Source organism: Orcinus orca, chromosome 1 (assembly GCF_937001465.1).
Source record: "Orcinus orca chromosome 1, mOrcOrc1.1, whole genome shotgun sequence".
Lineage (NCBI taxonomy): Eukaryota > Metazoa > Chordata > Mammalia > Artiodactyla > Delphinidae > Orcinus > Orcinus orca.
Window position 1 is genome coordinate 144222863 of NC_064559.1, and position 20401 is coordinate 144243263.

General features: G+C 39.1%; 1 protein-coding gene across 1 annotated transcript in view; it reads right to left on the bottom strand.

Annotated features, from left to right (window-relative positions):
• Nucleotides 1-14132, bottom strand: part of PTGFR (prostaglandin F receptor) — a 58474-nt gene extending 44342 nt beyond the window's left edge. The window contains exons 1-2 of the mRNA XM_004279933.3: nt 13765-14132; nt 11440-12309 (exon numbers count right to left, since the gene is read on the bottom strand). Of these exons, the coding sequence (XP_004279981.1) occupies nt 11440-12237 (798 nt within the window). The 5' untranslated portion in view covers nt 12238-12309; nt 13765-14132. The remainder of the gene's footprint in view (nt 1-11439; nt 12310-13764) is intronic.
• Between the last annotated feature and the right edge of the window lie 6269 nt (nt 14133-20401).

Below are 20401 nucleotides of genomic sequence, written 5' to 3' on the forward strand. Positions count from 1 at the left end.
TGCCCTGGTCTGGGAGGATCCCACATGCCGCGGAGCGGCTAGGCCCATGAGCCACGGCCGCTGGGCCTGTGCGTCCGGAGCCTGTGCTCTGCAACGGGAGAGGCCACAACAGTGAGAGGCCTACGTACCGCAAGAAAAAAAAAAAAGAAAGATCCAAACACATTTAAGAATTTCATATGTAATAAAGGTAGGAATTTAGAACAGCTGCAGAAAGACCATTTAATAAATGATTTGGGATAACTAGCTAACCATTCAAAAGAAAATTCATGTTATTAACTTGCAAATTAAACCAACATAAACTATGAATGTATTAAAAACATAAATACAAAAAAATGAAAAAGCAAAAGTGCTAGAAGAAAAAAGAAATGAATACCAATGTCATCTTAGCCTGAAAAAGTATTTCTTAACATGAAACAGAAAGCAGTAACTACAAAAGAAATTATTGATTCATTCACTACTTGTATAATTAAAATACTAAGTTAAAAGGCGAACAATGAATACGGAAAAACAATTGCTTTTATAACAATTGATTTTATAATTATTTTTATATATTAGCATTATCTGGTCTTTGTTATCCAAAAAGTTCTTGAAAATCATTTACAGATACCCACACATTCACAAAAGAAAGGAGATAATGCCCAATAATATAAGAAAAAAAGTTCACTCCGTTAATCAAAGAAATTAAACTAATATGTATTCTGTATCAGATGAGTAAAAGGATGCACCCAGTATGTTAATAGTGTTTATCTCTGGGTAGTCAGATTTGGAAGATTTTTTAAAATTTTAATTTGTAGTTTGATGTACTTTCTTACAATAAAATTATATAGTTAAAGAAAACATTGCATTATTTCAAAGTAGCTTGAGGGAATATAACACATGAAATTTAATATTCCTTAATAAGGATAAGATGCCCGTGGAAATAAGGCGAGGTCTTTCCTTTCCAGCAGAGTTCCTATAACATGAGAGTGCCTCTCCACCCTCACATCTATATATGCCAGCTTTCTGCTGCCTTCGCTGCTTCATCCCTGCTTTGCTCCCCATCCTGCATTCCATCTCTCTGTCTGTTGTGTGGTTTTTATTTTCCTTGTTTTCTGGTCCTCTGCCATGAACAAAAATGCAAGAAGCAAAACAGGGGAAGATGTAATCAAAGTAATAGCAACAATGACTGTTGCTGCTGCTGCTACAGCAATGTTATTATTTATTATTTAATACTAATACACCTTTGGACCCAGAGGTTCCTCCACTATTACTAAAGCAATTAACCCTCTACCCTGCTCCCAGGCAAGGTCAAAAAAATACAAATAGGTTTATTTATGTCATATTAAAAGAAGAAAGAAAAGGAAAAGGAGGACGCACATAAGAGAGATTGGAGGAGCGAGCACAAAGGTCGTGGGTAAATTGAAGGAGCTAGAAAATATGATTCCTAGAATTTGGCTCAGGAAAATTTTCCCAGGTCATGTCTCTGTCTCTATGTTTTACTCTCCACCTGGAGAGACACCCAGCCTTTTGTTCAGTAAAAACCTGCTCAAAGAATAAATCAGTGAGTAAATTAACAAGTAGATTAAAGAATAAATGATTTTTTAATTTTCTTCATTTATATTATTAATGTTCATAGCAACTTGTTTTTCTTTATCTTCAGTCCTTGCTAACACTTTCTTAACCTAAATTCTTGGAAGGAATTATTGGGTTTTGTGATGCTTCATTTCACCAACATTTATTTCTCTTCTATATCCTGAGTCACTTCCCTTGTCAAAAGATAGTATAAAATACTACTTTGAATTATGAAATTTTTATTATCTGATTTAATTTTCCTACTACTAATATTTCATTACTTAAAAAATCTAGCTTTTAATATTAATTTATTATAACCTGATGTATTCTAATCTTGTTCAAGCCTGTCCCAAATACTAAAGAGTTTGTTATTCTTACACTTTTATATCTCTAGAAATTATATACATTATTATCTGTTTTCTCCTTGTTTTACCTTACAATTTACATTACTTGACTTTGGATCACAATTTTTTCCAGTAATATTTCCTTCTAAATGATATGCTATAGATACTTATAAGTTATCAAAAATAATCTTATCCACTACATTCATAACAGTATGCCTGCTACTCTTTTTTTTTTTTTTTTTTTTTTGCCATAGCTATTTTATTGTATTTTTTTCAAGCAAAGGCATTTATTTGGTTATACATTTTAAATATAGCAGAGGGATAGTTGGGGAGTTTGGGATTGACATGTACCTGCTATTTTATTCTAACAAATTATAATCAAATATCTTCATATTTCAATTTTCTATATATGTCTTCCTTTTTCCTTTTCTATAAACACTGTTAATTAAGGCCATAGATATAGTGACCAATTAAATCACAGAGATTGTTATTCTGCATCTAGAACACTGCCTGGCACCTGGCAGGTGCTCAATAAACGTTTGTCAAACAAGTAGACAAATAATTCCTTGTGGACTACCAAATTGGAAGTAACGGCTCCCTACTATAGCACCCTTATTCATTTAATAACTAATTAAAAAGTGCCTTTGATCAGCTTGTTGAGAGATGATCTTTTGTTGGCTTTTATTGGTCGACAGCATTAATATTTGCCAGTAATAGCAACATAATGATAATAGTATAATAACTGAAGCATATGGTACTATGTCAGGCACTGTTTTAACTTACATCTATTCATTTATTTAGTCCTCACAACAACCCAATGAAGCGACACTATTACTCTACCTATTTTACATGTGAAGAAATTGAAGCACAGAATGGTTAGGGACACACAGGAACCAGAAGAAACAGGACATGAACCCAGGCTCTTAACTACTACATGACACTGAGCTAATATTTTAGCTCCTCGAGTATATCTTTTACTCCAACTAAGTTGTCAGCTCTTCGAGGAAAAAGCTTTATCTTTTAACTCCTGGAATGGGCACAGCCCCAATAGTAGTACTTTATACATAACAGTCTCAATAGTTTTTGCTAATTTTAGCTTGGTTCAATAATGCATAAGTTAATATCTAATACATTATTATAATTATAATACTACATTATTAGATTATTTGAATTCAAATAAGATGTGAAAGATTAGCACAAAAACATCTTTACTTCTGGTGAGACAGTGAAATGAGGCACAATAATCTGAACCTTCGAGGGACATTGTTCAGGAACGTTTTCTGATCCCAGCGTGACCAAACCTTCTCAAGACAGGAGAAATGGAAAACATCTGGACTAAACACAGATGACTATTTCTAATTGAGATGGCAGGTAGCAATAACAGCAATAGACGCTTGAGGATCTGGGGACTGTGTTGAGCATTTACTGTATGCCAATCACTATGTTATGAGATTGTAAGGAGGACAAATCATATTTTCCAGTGGTACTTTTAAGTAAGATCCATTTTTATAATCAGTTCACGGATGTACAAAATTGGCTTAGAGTAACTCCAGGTCACAGCTAAGAGATGGTGGGGCTGGGACCCTGCCCCACCCCCCGCCTGTGCTTAAATAACTAGAGTATTCTAAAAGAAATGCTTGACTTGGGACTGTGCACTAAAAGCTAAAGGGAATCTTTTACACAATCCAGTTGTCTCTGTCTCCTTTGCCGTCACACCGCAGCCATACTCTGTTTTGGCATTTCACAATCTGAATTTAATTTGGGGATTCAATAGCTTAGAAGGAGTGAGAAAAAACATCTCCCTGTCTGTATAAAGCCACAACTGTACCCACTCCTCTGTGGCATTACCATCCTGACACCCAGGACGGAGGACTGACAGAATGACAAATTTACACAAGCTTTGAAAGGTAATATTTGCAAATATCAAAAGACAAAATTCTCCTATTGAATGAAATCCTCTCTAAATACAGATAAATGGCATTGAAATAACAGTTAAAATCTGGTGTGGCTGTAAATGATTTCCGAAGCAAACATAAATGCAAATGCATTTTATATAACTCCTGTAAGGATGAGACTAAGCAAATAAAGTTAAAACTGGCAACCCAGAGAGATTTGGGGCAAATCAACATCTTGAATTGTTCTTGAAATGTTTGGGGGCTTAATTTAAAACCCCAAAACACATTAAGCGAGAAGAGTTTTAGATTCATGAGGGTATAAATTTAATCCACATGTTTCTGATTCATTTACACTTGAATCATTCAAGTAATGTTTTGTAAGTGCCGTCTCAATGTCTGATATCTTTGGGCGTTTTTGTGTCTCTCTCCTTAAAAACAGGAAGCCATATTTTGCCAAGAGTAAATAAACTTAAAATACCTAAGTATTCCAGACAACTGTGCACAACTAAATCAACAGACTTTTGTGTAAATTCTCAACCTAGCAGTGTCTTTTTTTAATTGATTGACTTTTGGTCCAATTTTGCACCATACTTTTCCATGAAGAGAGATCATATACTCAAATGAGTTCAATTCCAAAGGCCTATGCATAACTCAATATATTTACCAAATCACACTGTAAACCTATGTGTAATATACTTTATATTTAGATAATGTGTGAACAAATGGACTTCTAGAAAATGGTCCTAAACCGGATTCTGCAGGAAGCAGACTTTGAGACAGAGATCTACATGCAGGCATTTTTCTGAGCACAGTGAGGTGATGAGGAAAGCAGGACTTGGCACAGGGAGAAGCAGAGCTGGAATGGAGCTACAAGCTCTGAAGCACATATGACCCTTCAGAAATGTCCCAAATGAGGCAAGGGGGTAAGTGCTTTGGATCCCCACACCCACCTGTCACTGTACACAGAATGACCAAAGAGAGGGGGGCACAACCACAGGCAAGGCAGCTCCCTTGACTGAGGGTAATTTCCCCAGGGGCAAAACTCACCACAAAGGGCATCTGGGTGGGGCACCATGTCTACTAAGCAGGTCTGTTGGAGTTCTCTGAGAATTAATCCTCCATGAATAAAAGACCTACTCAATCTTTTAGTCTGATTAGCAATACAAATTGAGCCATGTAGTCACTCAATCAGCTGGCAAAGGCTTGAGGTAAGCAAGCCCATTTTATAGAGAAATTTCAACAATTACTCTGGAGATTTTATTTATGACAATGTACAACCAGTATCTGCAGGTCTTTACTCAAAGAAAGTTTTTCCTTCTGTCTCCTGAAGTGACCCCCTCAAAGATAAAACACCAATAAAAAATACATACATTTTGGGAGAAAAAATGTGTGCATGTAGAGAAAAAGGTGGTGCTAAAGAAAATAATGGGGCAAATATAACTATGAATAAGTTATATCACCTAATTGTCTCCTTTGCCTTCAATACTTTGTATTTAATACTTGGTTCCTTAGTCCATTCATTCAATTAACATTGGTTTATGACCTACTACTTGTAGAAACTAAAACACAAACCAGTAATATAGCTCCTAGCTACCAAGGACCATTGAGACTAACAGAGGAAATTGGCATGTAAACATCATAACAAAATAATATCATTCCTAGTTTATCCATGATGCTGACAAAATTCCTAAATTCTAGCACCAGATGCAAATTGTAGAATGTTCAGGATTCTCCAGGACACCATTTCCAACTAATACTCCTGGGGAACCTCTGAACACACGTTCCCCTCTCGGACTTCTCCAGTCCAAATCCCAATTCAAAGTATTGGAAGTATTCCCGAGACCAACCAATTAAGTCCTGACCTCATCAGCAGACTGGGTCCAAAGTGGAAATGAGGGCCATTACCCACTGAGCCCTCCTTTATGGGAGATTCATTTAGCAAATACTTACTGAGCTCAACTCTGTGCCAGGCACTGGTCTCAGAACTGAGGACGCAGCAATAATCGAGGTCCCTTCCTTCAAGGAGCTTACATGCTAGAGGCAGAAGCCAAAACACAAAATAAACAGAGAAATGTACCCCATGTTATCGAATACTGCTAAGTGCTATGAGAGTAAATAAGGCAGAGCAATGGAGGAGAGAAGAGAAAGGGTACTTTTTAAGATAGACTACCTAGACAACATGAGATTTAAGAGAGGAGTCGGGGGAGAGCCACATGGATGTCAGGAGGAGAGTACTCCAGGCAAGAGAACACCAAGGCTTCAGGGACAGGAATATGTTCCCAAATCTCTCAGAACTGCTCCTCTGCCAGCTCCTGTCACTGACCTCACACCACGTACTCCACGTCCACCCAAACACAAGAGCAGCCTGAATTCCCATCATAGAAACTATATTTAATGTATCTCTAAAACATACCTTTTTGTCTGGATATGAATTTTAAGCTGCATGAGTCTGAGTTGTTTACGAATTTCCTAAAAGTAGAACCTAAGTCTTACCAGTCCTTTCTCCAGACATCATGATTGCTACTTCCACATTCCAAACCGGGGAGCATTCCCACTTCACAGAGGAAACCAGCTAAAACAATTTCCGACAAATCGCCTCTAAGATCAGCAGCAATGCAAGAATAACCAAAAAGATCTGACATAAAACTATATGAGAGTGAGAGTCCATTTTGTTTTTAATTTTAGAATGAAACCCATTCAAAGCCCTTTTTATTTGGTACAATTAGATCCAATGATGGATCTAATTAGTTAAATTTTTAAACTAATTTAAAAATTAGTTAATTTTTTTAGTTTGGGAAATAATTCAAACATGTACACATTATGTATATACATATTTATACATTTTCCGTATTTTTCTTTTCACTTGAAGCATGTAACTATACATCTGTTCACCGTCCTTTCAGTGTAGAGGCAGGTGCACAAGACACATACACAGATTTCCATTACACAGGTCTTACATACAATAATGAGAGCCAGCCTCTCAAAGAAAGCAATCTTCACTAGTAGTCAAAATGTCCTATTCTGTTGTGTTGTTCCATCATTTGCCACTAGCCCTGTAAGACCTGGTCATTATGATGCCAATACCTTTAGTAATTCAGTAGAATTCAATTAACCATTCATTTTTTGATTTATATCTGACAAACATCTTAGTGACCAAATGTTTAACTATATGACTAGAAATACTAGCAGAAGAGTAACAACCTTAGAAAAATCAAATTCAAACTCTACCTACACAAGAAAACACATTTCTTGGGTAAACTCACCTACATAAGGTATCATTTTCTCTTCATATACTTTATACTTCTTTTCCCAATTCAAAATGAACCTCTACCCTTGAAGAGAAGGTAAACAAACTAAACAGCCTTCCAGAAAAGATCCCTGAAGTTTAATTGTGTCATAACTCGACAGTTGCTGACTTAAGGAACAGATTAAAAATTACCATTTGGTTTCAATATTTGCTTAATTAACGCTCACCTACAGAACTCAGAATCCACATTCTGGTCAATCATTTCCAATCTCTTGACATTCATACTACTTAAGTTACAGTCAAGCAGTCAACAAGTATTTAATGCTCTGCCAAACTAGTGAAATAAGCATAGCAATAATAATAAATTCCTTTTAGGACTACATATTCTAGAAATGGAACATTAAAAAGAATCAGTACCTGTAGAAAGACAGAAGCAAAGACTATTAAGGAAATGTTACTTAGAAGTGCTGTTAAATGTCTTCTTTTTCTCCGTCACTTTAGAAACATCAGAAAAAATCTTCAAGATTTATTTGGAAAAAGTGATTTACCTAGAATGCATGCAAGACAATTTTATAATTGCCATTTGACTCTCAAAGATTTTTGTATTAACTTGTTGCTAAATGGAATTGTAAGCTAATAAGTACCTATTGTATTTTCCTGGATTTTTCAGTTGGGATTGTAATTAAATGAATTTATATGAGTTAACCATGTTTAAAACTATAAAATTCAGTTATTGAAAATTTTTTTAAGTCATTAACAAGTTATATTTTAAACTAATATTATAATTGTACTACATTTCTAAATTTCAGTTCCTGAAAATACACACACACACACACACACACACACACACACACACATTTTCCCCTTTGTGGGAAAAAAACAAACAAACATTAAATTAAGAAAAACAGCTATAGGGGATTTTTAGGGTGGTGAAACTATTCTATATGATACTGCAATGGTGGACACATGTCAATATACATTTGTCAAAACCCACACACTGTACAACATAAGGAGAACCCTAATGTAAACCACAGACTTTAGTCAATAATAATGTACAAGTATTGGCTCATTGATTGTAACGAATGTACTACATCAGTGCAAGATGTTAATAATAAGGATGACTGTGGGGTGGAGGGGTGGAGACATGAGGAGCTATATGTGAACTCTGTGTTTTCCACTCATTTTTCTGTAAACCTAAAACTACACAAGAAAAATTAAGTCTATTAAAAGAGAGATTTCTAACAAACATCATGATCATCTTACCTTTGTATTAAAGTCAATCATCAAACTTAATAAAGTATCCCCCTTTTCATCAGCTACAAATTTAAAAAGTTTTAGAAATTATGCCACTATTGATGTTTTGATGCAGTAAATCTTGCCAAACCCAGACACCATCATCCGCATTACTCACTTCCTCCTTTTAGTGTATGCACCTGTACCCCATTCCAGTTTGAGGCTTGAAAATGACAGTGAACACAGGTCAAAGAGTGTCTTCAGATGTTCATTCAAATGACAAATCCAACATTTCATCCTCATCAATCATAGAGAGAAGGCACATGGTGTAAAGTAGGCCATTGACATGGAAGATGTCACAACTATAGTGCATCTATGGGAATTTAGAAGCTTGGTTTCAGAGATATTTTTTAAACAAGAAGCTTTTAAAATATAGGGTGGAGAATAATGGCTCAGTCATTAATTCCTATGCAGTTCCTCCTGGGCACTTACGTAGTAAAGAAGAAATGGTTCAACAGAGGAATCAGTGTTAGGTGTTATTTTGGCATTCCCAAGCCTGGGTTTTTCAGTCAGGTTCCATTTAGAACTGTCTGGTGGTCTTAATGTAATGTGCAAGGCACTTATGTCCAGGCCACAAGTTATAAATCCTTCAGACAGAACTTGCCATGAAGACCCAAGACTCCACAAGAGAAACTGAAAATAATGCTTGAAACAACTTAAAACATCAATCCAGCAGGGGTATCTGTGGTAGACCTACTACACATCTAATGCAGAAATAATTTTCCACACTAAAAAGCATTTTAGAAGTATTGATACATTGGTGTCATAGGTGTAGCAATAATTCACAGTTAAATAGAACGCAGACCTCAGAAAATGTTTCACAAAAATAAAATTATATTCCACTAGGAAATATGTTCAAAATATGAATTAAATTGTAATATCTATTTTAACAGTAAAGAAAACCAAAAATTCAGGAAAAGAAATTAGAGAAAAACATAAATTCAAAATATCCATGGTGAGGATGAAATTTTGTTACTTTCCATTCCCTTACAGTAGTTAACCTATAACTCCTATTTCTCAAAGTCAAAAGCCAGAACTAAGTAGAATTTTAAAGGTGACTCAGAACAAGCAAAAACCAAAACACCAGTGATTAGCCCAGTTGTCCAGATTATCTGTCTCTCATTAAGTTCACTATTTCATGGTTTTCAGGTTTTCTCCAGAGCTAGGACCTTCATTTTTACATTTTCTTTAAATATTTTCAGCTACCTCTTTTCTCCCTTTCTTAGTATTCCCTTTCCAACCCTCAAATTAATTTCGTTTTTGCTCAGACTCACTGTTTATTTTAAAAAGCTACTCTATTTAAAAGTTTAAGAAGAAGAGGAGCATTACTCTAAGGGAATTTCCTTTGTCAAGTAGCATAAATTAAACTCTCTAAGAATGAACACTGAAATGACTCGATGTGTTGATAGAACTCGTCTCTGCTATTCAGATTCAAACAACTGAACTATGAGCTCAGATGAGACCCCTAACTGGGGTCACCCAAGGCCTCCTAAATTGACAATAAGCCAGCCTCAAAACGTTGACTTGCCATTGACAGATGTAGCCTATCCTCTCCTCGGTTGGGCCCCTAGGACAGTTCTGGAACATCACGAAAAAAATATTTAAATGATACAAAAATTCCAGAAGCCAAATTCAAATTGTGAGGAAATAACAGAGATAGAAACAAATTTTTTTTTTTTTTTTTTTTTTTTTTTGCTGTACGCGGGCCGCTCACTGCTGTGGCCTCTCCCGTTGCGGAGCACAGGCTCCGGATGCGCAGGCTCAGCGGCCATGGCTCACGGGCCCAGCCGCTCCGCAACATGTGGGATCCTCCCGGATCGGGGCACGAACCCGCGTCCCCTGCATCGGCAGGCGGACTCTCAACCACTGCACCACCGGGGAAGCCCAAGAAATATTTTAAAAGTAGAAATCTTTTTGCAGAATAAAATCAACTACCATAGGATCTGTCTGCAGCAACAGCTCTCAAAGACTTTTCTGTTCACCAGGACCATCAGGATTGTTTATTAAAACCCTACTGGCAACAGTTCTTGGACAATGGACCTAAGGGGGCCTAGAAGAACTGCATTATTAACAAGCACCTGCATAACACGATGCAAGGTATGACCATGACCTTTGTGTTATGTCTACCTTTGTCTCACCCTTTTGCTTTACCTCTACCTGGGTATCACCTGTATTACCATCTTTGGATACCAATCTGTTTCCCCACTGGTACAAAAAAAGGGATCAAAATAATCTTTACTGCCATCAGGAGCTACATACAGAAGGATGTTTTCTCTTTCATTGTATGTTATCACTTTTTCCATCATAAAGTAAATTGTTGGAGACAGTTATGGTCATACTTATCAATCATAAGTATTTTGTCTTCTACCTAGAAAGTCATATAAATGATTTATGTTTGTTGCTAATTCTTTAAACTTAGCCGTCATTTCCAAATAAAAATACCAAGATGTTAAATATAGCTGCTGGCTAAATTGAAAAAGAGGAAGGAATGAAATGATAAGAGAAGAATCCCTGGCTCTCCTGCCAATCATACCTCTCCCTGCATTACTATCATCCTGGGTTAGTGAACTAGTGATTCTTTACCTTATCTACCCATCTAGTTCACCTACACTATCCAACTATCTCAACCCATCACCTCCCTTTGCAAGCTGAGACCTGGTCATTGTGTGCTGAGAAGCAGCCAGTCTATAAATTACAAGTCCATGTGGTTTTCTATCAAGACTTACTGGAGTCCATTCTAATATTGTTTTATAGCCTTTTTTTTTTCACATTTTAGAAACTAATCATATTCAGTATATTAAAACTATGTTACTTTTGTGAAAATTACTTTATACCACACTGCAACAGGTAACACTATGGTTAGAATTGTTTAGGGAGATATTTCTTTTAATTCTGGGCTTGTGGGGAAATAACCATCTATGTCATAAATAGCTTAATTCTAAGCCAGAGCTGAGAACTAAAGTAAGTTCTGAGTAGAAGTAAGTTCCAGCATTGAAAAGATGAAACAGCATTGCCCATCAAGACTACCAACTTTGAAAAGACAAGAAACCTTGTATTGAATATCGATTAACTGAACAAAGCAAAAATTGTCAAAACCATAGGTCCTTACCAGAAACGGACTCCAGCAAACGCAGGAGACACACATTATACCCAGGAGCTGGATGACCATTTCAAAATGATGAGACCTGCCTTGTCTGTGCTGCTGACTTTTAAATTTAACTCTTAAAAGTGAAATTCCTGTGATGGCATTGCAAAAAAATGAAATACCAAGGGCTAGGAGCCCCAGAAATGAAAAAAGTAAAAGATAAAACCTATCTTCCCAGTCTTTGATGTGATCTGTTTTGTAGAAACACCAGGTCTTCGACGCTTGAATTTTATAGTCACGATGCCCAAGGATGGGCAGCAAAGCTACGAAAACAGCAAAAAAGCACACTCCACTCAACATCATTTTAACATGTTTGGATGTAATTTTCGTAGAGTGAAATATTGGTTGGGTGACTCCAATACATCGCTCAATGGCCATCACACTGCCTAGAAAAAGTGGGCACAGACCAGAGAATACCATGCAGATACCAAAAATACTGCAAAGGACGTTTGATTTGTCAAAATGGATCCAGTCTTTATCAGAAGCATATACAAAGACTGCTATAGCTCCATTGATGAGGTGCCCAAAGAAATCTGTGATTACCAGAGCACTAGCTAAAAGCAAAAACGATGACTTGTACTTCTGTCTAAATCTCTGGTATGCCTTCATGAGAATAGCAATAGCAAGGCTGTTTGATAAGATTCCCACTGTCATGAAGGTTATCGAAAAAGATATTGAAAGCTCTTCTTCCATTTGGCAAGTTGTATTTGAAAGGAGCCCGGCTGCAGGAGACACTGGCTGTTTGGAATTGTTCGTGGACATTGTTGTGGAGATAAGAGCTGGCCACTCAAGTCATCTCCCTCTCAAAACAGTGCAGGCTTGCGGTCCAGAGATCTGTAGCATAAAGACAGAGAAATTATGAGCCCTGGATAACTGTTCATCTGACATTGAAGGCCAAAGCTCCCCAGCACCCTGTGGTGGGAATCAGACTTATCTGGCCTGTCATGAGCAAGGTTGCATCATACTGAAAACAGCACACATCTGCCTGCAGTTCCACATTTCATTTTCAAGGTAAAGAAGCTACCAGAATTGAGACCCCTTGGTTAACCTCTATGGCTACTCTGCCACTGGGCACCTCCTAAACTGTCTCCTGACAATTCACTGACACCTTAAAACTCCTAAGGTTTACGAAGTCGCTTAACAAGGCTAGATTTAAACCCAGTTGAGTTTTTAAAGTATAATAGTCTATTTTAATAACTAGGTGACTTTCTAAAGTTTCTGCTTTTTTCTCTGATGAGCTTTGTCCCCAAAGTGCAGATTATTTCTTTGAGACCTATGACTGTCAGGCAGACAAAATCATCTTCTCCAAACTTTGGGAGGGTGCAAAGTGGAGCCACAATCTCACTGACGCTGCATGGGGCTTCTCTGAATAAGTTCTAAAACTATTTGATTTAGGTCAAATAACAGCAAACCACACACATCAGTGACCCCTGGAAGGCTCAGTGTTGAGTCTCTAGGAAGATTTTCTGGTCCAGCTACCACCTGTGCAGAAATGTTGGCTGATGAGAGCATAGGAGGCAGGCCGCCCTCACTGTGGGCGCATCTGCCTAGATGCTGTTGATCTAAGTTATAGCTTCAGGGTAGCTACATCCCAGGCGAATTATTTATTTGTCGTTCTTTCTCTAGTGAGTTGAGGCCTGAGTCACAGACCCTCTATACCCGCCACTACTGCCACCCCGCCCCGAGCTATTTCCACCGGCGTTTCCCCAGCAGCTTTCTGGGAGGCTAGGAATTCCGGAGCCAGCCTTTCCTGGGACCTGCCCAAGTGGGGCCGCCCGGGACTGCCCGGAGGGCGGCCGCCTCCTCCGGTCTTACTCACAGCTCGACTTTCGATCACTACTACCCCACCGCCCCCAGGCCTCTGCTTGCAACATCCTTCCCAAACCTCTGAACTGCCTGAAACTTTCTGCGATTGCTCAAACGCCAGAGGCCGATTTCCCTCCCACCCCGGGGGGCGCCAAAGGCCTGCGCTGGCCAGGATGCCGGAGTCGAAGTGTCGCGGGCGGGGAAGCAAGGAGAGGGAAGGGGATCTTTTCCTTTACCCGTTTCCCTCCTCTGAGATCCGTTCTACCCGGTCCCCAGGCGCGCACCTCAGGCTCCAGACGGATCAGACATTGCTCTGCGGGTCTCCCCAGCTTGGGGCATCTGGTCCAAACTTGTTGGCCAGCTCAGGCTAAGGTGCCCTCCGGTGCCGCCGGCTGCTGCTGCCGCCGGGCATCCGAGGTGGGGTGGCTAAACCTCAGTCGGGTGGCCAACGCGTGGGAATCCAGCCGCTGAAGGGGTGTTTACCTTGGCATCCCGGGCCGCGGGCAGGGCTCTAGGTGGAGCAGAAGAGCGCGCGGGTCCGTGGGCCATCCCGCGCCCGGCTTCGCTCCGTCGCTGCCGCCGGTTCCTGGGGCTCTGCGCCGCGCTCTCGCTCCAGCTCCGGCCCGGGCTCCGACTCTGTCTCGCCGCGCGTGATTCTGCGCGCGCTCCCAGCGCGGAACCTGCCGGGTGCGCTGGGCTCCCCCGATCCTTTAGCACCTAGCGGCGCTCACCGCCTGGGCGGGGTGGAGGGCGCGGTTGACCTCCGCCCCTTCCTCTCCGCCCCTTTTGCTTGGAGTCCAGAGCCGGACCCGGAGGGACTTGAGAACCGCGCTCGGGTGCTACGTCCCCCTCCTCAGCATCAGAGCGGCCCCCTCAGCTGCCCGACCACTTAAGGAAAAGTTTTGTTTTAAACTCATTCTCCAGCTAAAGGCGCCATCTCTACGGCTGTAAAATAGGAACAAGGAGAGCTGAGGAAAGCCTGCAGAAAGCTGTCGTGACAGCGTCTTGAACTGTCAGATTGCAGATTGCAGACACTTCCTCCCAAATCCAGCTCAAAAAGGATAAAGAAACCAGGTAGAAGGAAAGAGATGGTGTATTTGGGCTTAGGGACCGACATCCCCAGGAAGTTAAAAACAGGTATTCGGGCCACGTGTTGTCAATGGAAAGTCACTGCCTTAGGATTCACTGTCACTTAGAGGACTGGACTGTTCCTAGCTTTCTAAAGAATGTGAGAAGGGAAAGGGATAAGCAGTATTCTCACAGGACACATGCAGATAAAGCATTAGTAACATTTTAATGATCAAAAAAGCCCAATGGTGAGAGAATTTCTAGTGGTATGTTTACCCAAAGAGATGTGACTCTTAAATTTTGTGGAGATTATTTTTATGATCAAGTAAAGAAAAATCCACTACTTCATTAGGAATTATAATTTGAGCCATTTTAATGCTGTAACCACTTTTTGCTAATATTGTTTTGATCTGTACCTATTAACTATCTCATTTTTATAGCTAATCACTTATGGAAATCTATTACTGACCTTTGCTCTTTTATCAGTAAAATATTGCCACGGCTTTTGTGAAAAACCAATGCCACATGGAAATAAACTCTCTTTTCTCCATTCTAAAATCAGAAAGGGCCTCTAAATTCCTAGAAATTGGAAAGGATCATAAAGTGCTACAGTGAGATAAAATAAATTAGCCATTAACTATAGAAAAGAATGATTGCACAGCTTTCCCCTGTGGTAAATATTGAGGGTTTTTTTTAATGATATGATCATAACTTGTAAAATAAACTGTTACTCAGGTATGGTCAGGGAATTGAAAAATTTGGTTAACCAAATATTCTGGTTAGTAGAGAAATATTACATCTGGATGACCAGTGTCCAAAAAACAACTATGTAATAAACCACATGGAAAATGTGCATGACACAGAGAACTATTCTTTCCTTTAGTGATTAACAGCACTTAATCACATTAGATGCAATTACCTATTTACTTATGTCTCTCCCACTGAATTGAATTCCTGCAGAAGTCTCATTCATCTCTCTGTCCTCACCCAGGACTATGCCTGGTCACTTATCCAACGCTGTCTGAATTCATCAATGTTATAACCGACATTTCCAGTATCACACTTCAAAATCTTGAACAGTCCCCATCTCTCACTGGCACATCTCACTAACAACAGCTGCTCAATCTACTGGGTAAAGAAAGAGAAAATTCTCGTTAATGCAATTTCAAGTCATAATATTTATTATGTAATATATTCAAAACATTATTAATTTAGTTTTCAAAGTACTAGATAAATCCTATTAAAAAAAAACTTTCCAATACAGAAACAGGAAGAAATAGAAAACAGAAATAGAAATAGAAAATGTAAGTAGACCAATCACAAGCACTGAAGTGGAGACTGTGATTAAAAATCTTCCAACAGGGCTTCCCTGGTGGCGCAGTGGTTGAGAGTCCGCCTGGCGATGCAGGGGACATGGGTTCGTGCCCCGGTCCGAGAAGATCCCACATGCTGCAGAGCGGCTGGGCCCGTGAGCCATGGCCGCTGAGCCTGCGCGTCCGGAGCCTGTGCTCCGCAACGGAAGAGGCCACAACAATGAGAGGCCCGCAAAAAAAAATCATCCACTTCACATGTATTCTTGGAGTTCCTTTTTTAGAATCCATTCCTTAATCGACACATTTCACCTGAGTCTCAATAAAAGATTCTAAAGCATCTACATCTCTTCTCAAGATAGAAAGAATATATTAGTATCAGTAGAAAAGGCTACTAATTTATTTGGAAGATTAAACAGCTAACTAACTACTCTTAAAAGAAAAAAATATATGTCTGGCCTTATCACACCCAAATCTGATCCCCTATTCCAAGTTCCCAATGGCAGCCTCTGACTGCTTATATAAGGAAGACTAGCTGGCCAATCAGCAGATGAGAGAAACAAACAGATCAAAAATTGTGTGTGGGGGGAGGGGATGGCTGATAAACTTCTGAAAAGTGGTAGTTGGTATTGCTACTGCTAAGTGGATGCACATAAAACTCTTAATTTATACATTCATTCAACAAATTTCTTGAGCACCTACTTTGTGTCAGGCACTGTTTCTAAGAGGCAGAGGTACAGCTGTGTGGACAAAGAATCCAAGCCCCTGCTCTGGTATGGCTTCTAGGCTGGGGGAGGGTACTTACTTTTGTGGAGCATGTGTCCAAAACCCTGATGTGATTTGGTGGCTTCCCTTTAATGGAGGCAAAGCTGATGTCAGCCTGTCTGCAAGGAGATAACATACCATGACAGGTGTGTACCTGGCAATCATCTTCATTCAGGATTAGATGCAGTTCACTTTGCTCAGAAGAGTGTGCACATTATAATTAAAGCCAGAGAAACTGGGACTCAGTGACACTGAGGCTGAAATTAAAACTCCATAAAAATCAAAGGGAGTGTTGGAAGTTGATTTTTATAGTTTTAATAAAACTGTCTAGGAAAACTTTTCTGGAACTTGCCATTGACATTAATACTAGAAACTACGCCCAGTTTGGTAGTAATGAAACTAATAACAACTTCTTTTGTCTTTTTACTTTTATTATGTAACTCTTTGAAACACGAAAAGTAACATACATAATGCATTTGTAAGTTGTGAATTATAAAATAAACACCCATGCACCTACTATCCAATTTAAGGACGGCATTAATTTCCTAGGACTGCTGTTACAAAGTACCACAAACTGAGTGGCTTAAACAACAGAAATGTATTGTTTTATAGTTTGGAGGTTAGAGTCCAAAATCAAGGTGTTGGTTAGTTCCTTCTGAGGGAGAATCTGTTCCATAACCCTGGGCTAGCTTCTGATGAATTTCTGGCAATCTTTATTGTTGCTTATCTTGTAGATGCCTCACTCCAATCTCTGCCCTTCATCTTCACGTGCCATTCTCTCTCTTTGTCCTCACGTGGCCATCTTCTTATAAGGAGCCCAGTCATATTGGATTTGGGATCCACCCTACTCCAGTACGACCTGATCTTAATTGATTTCATCTGCAACAACCCTATTTCCTAATACAGTCACACTCTGAGATACCCGGGGTTGGGGCTTCAACATATTTGAGGGGAGGGCGGGGAGTAATTCCATCCATAACAAGGGCTAGACTAGAACATTACTAATATCGTTACATCTATCTGCATATTTCTGCCTCCATTTCATTCCTCTGTATCCATCCCCCAGAGATAACCCCTATCCTGAACTGTTTGTCATCATTCCCTTGCCTTTTATTGTTTTATCACATAAATAACCAGATGAACCAATATGTAATTTAATTTTCCTTGTTTTGTAACTTAACCTTCTGTAACTTGTTTCTTTAATGCAAGATTTATAAGATTCACACATATTGTATACAGTAATATTCATTTACAAAATTCTATAGTCAATGTTTGGATATCCAAATTTTTAGAATATCATCCTGTTAATAACCATTGGGATTATTTCCAGTTTTTTGTTCTTAGGAAATAATCTACTATGAATAATCTTGTATTTATCACTTTGTGTAGGAGTTTCTCTAGGATATATACCTAGAGTGAAATTACTGGGTCATAGCATATGAAAATGTCTAACTTGCCAAGATAAGGCTGTGCCTAAGAGATTTCCTTTACATTTGTGATAACACTTGCAATTGTCTATCTCTTTAATTATTACCAACCAGGTGGTTGTAAAGTGATATCACATTGGGAAACTAAATTATATTTCTCTTTGCATTCCTGTTTCTTCTTCTGTGAAATATCTGTTTGTCTCTTTTGTCCAAATTTTTACTGGGTTATTTATCTTCTTATTAATTCTTTATGTGTTCTAGATACTAATCCTCTATCAGTTGTAGAGCAAACATCTTTTTCCAAATCACAGCTTGCCTTTTCATTTTCTTTACTATCATTTCTTTGCTATCATTTTTTTTACAAGCAGTGCTTAATTTAATGGTGTCAAATTTAAATATTTTTAATCTCACATTTTATGCTGTACTCTAACATTTTTTGGGTCACATTTTAAAATGCCTTCCAGAACCTGGATTATAAAGATATTCTACTATACATTTTCTAAATGTTCTAACATTTTTGCCTTCCACGTTTGAGTCTTTAATCCTTCAGATAATTACTTTTGAGTATTTGTGAAGTAGGAACGCAGGGTTTTTCTCCATATGGATAACCAACATCTGTGGTGCCATTATTAAATGATCCCACTATTATGAGTTGAATTGTGTCCCCCAAAATGCAAATATTGAAGTCCTAACCCCCAGCACCTCAGAAAGTGACCTTATTTGGAGATAAGGTCTTTACAGAGGTAATCAGGTTAAAATGAGGCCATCAGGGTGGGCCCTAATTCAATCTGATTGGTGTCCTTATAAAAAGGGGAAATTTGGAGACAGACACACAAGGAGAACACCATGTGAACATGAAGATGACCCAATTACATGCCATGGAAAGAGGCCTGGAAGAGAATCATAGCCCTCATAACCCTCAGAACAAACCAATGCTGCCAACACCTTGATTTTGGACTTCTAGCCTCCAGAACTGTGAGACAATACATTTCAGTTGTTTAAGTCACCCAGTTTGTGTTACTTTGTTATGGCAGCCCTATCAAATTTGTACATCCTCCCTTCCCCACTAATCTGAAACATATATCTCTCACGGACCGAGTTTCCATATATGCATGGGGAAATTATTATTCATTGACAGACCTACCATGCTCAGTGGTTCCCACTGGACTCTGGTCCCCCTTGGAAGTACTATTTGGGAAGTGCTATTGTCATCCTTAGGATAAACTCTGAATTCTTTAAGGGTGGTTTTCAAGGCTCTTCCTAATCTATCCCCCTACTTCTGCCCCGAGGTTTAACTCTCATTCCTCACTGCTCAAACTCTTTGCCTCAGCAACACTGACATCCTCAACTCCTACAACCTGTCCCTTGGCCTTCTGCCACCTCTATCTTTAGCAATCTTCCTCCAACCCCTCACACATTGCCTGATCCCTATTCAGGCTTCAGTGCTCAAAAGTTATTGTGGTTTCTGTGCATCATGCTAACTGCATGTCTATCATTGCCATTGTATTTCCAGCACCTTGCACATGCTGTGGAAGTGCTCATGAATGAGTGAATGAATGAATGAATGAAGTAGACATACTACAGAAGTGGAAACCCAAGCACAAAGAAGTAACTTGCCTGATTAGAGTGGCAAGTACATGTGACAAAACCAAGTCTATCTGACCACAAAACCCATATTCTTACCAACACTTCGTATTGCCTCTGGGTTTAATAAAACATAAAGTGCTGTCCTTTATGCACAGGGTTTGTTGCTGCTAAGCCTACCACAAGAAGGACAAATGCCTGTATTGTTTTTCTTTTGGTGCAAGAAGTTTTTCAATAATCCATCTACATCCTTTCACAAGATCCAAGACCCACAATCCCACTTTTTTAGCACTGATGTTTTTGTTAACTCTTCAAGACAGGCAGAATGGAAAGTCTATGAGGTGAAAAGATGGGAAAGGTTGGAAGGAAGCAGAATAGCAAGATAATATTTATTGACTTCCTGCCCTGTGCCCAGCACTGTGACAGGCTCTTTAAATGCACACATCAACACCATCAGATGGTCATTTTATCCTCATTACACAGAGGAGAAAGGAAGAAACCGAAGCCCAAAAAACATAAATTCTTTGTCCAAGATCACACAGCTATGATGAAAGTGAGATGCAACCCAAACCATGAGGTGCTCAGCAATTTCTGCTTCATTCAGGGACAGGGGGCCATGCAGATCCTCTTAAAACTCCCGTCTATTCCCACACCTCCCCATCAGCCTGGACCCTGTCCCTGGCTAGTCCCTCTGGAGCCCTGGATGCCTATCACCATTCACTATTTATTCTACAAGTTTATTAGACTCAAACTGAGCAAGGTGTTATGCTAAGGACTTTTCAGATGCAGGGATCATGTAGCCCCAGCTTCTGCCTTCAAGAAACTTAAAATCTAAACTAGTATGCTAGTTCTTGTTAATGACCGATTTTTCACTTTTCTTTCCATTTCACCTTCATCCTTTTCCTGGCTCCCATTTGCCCTTTTGATACTTTTCTTCCTGATTTATTTGACTTCAATATTTCATAT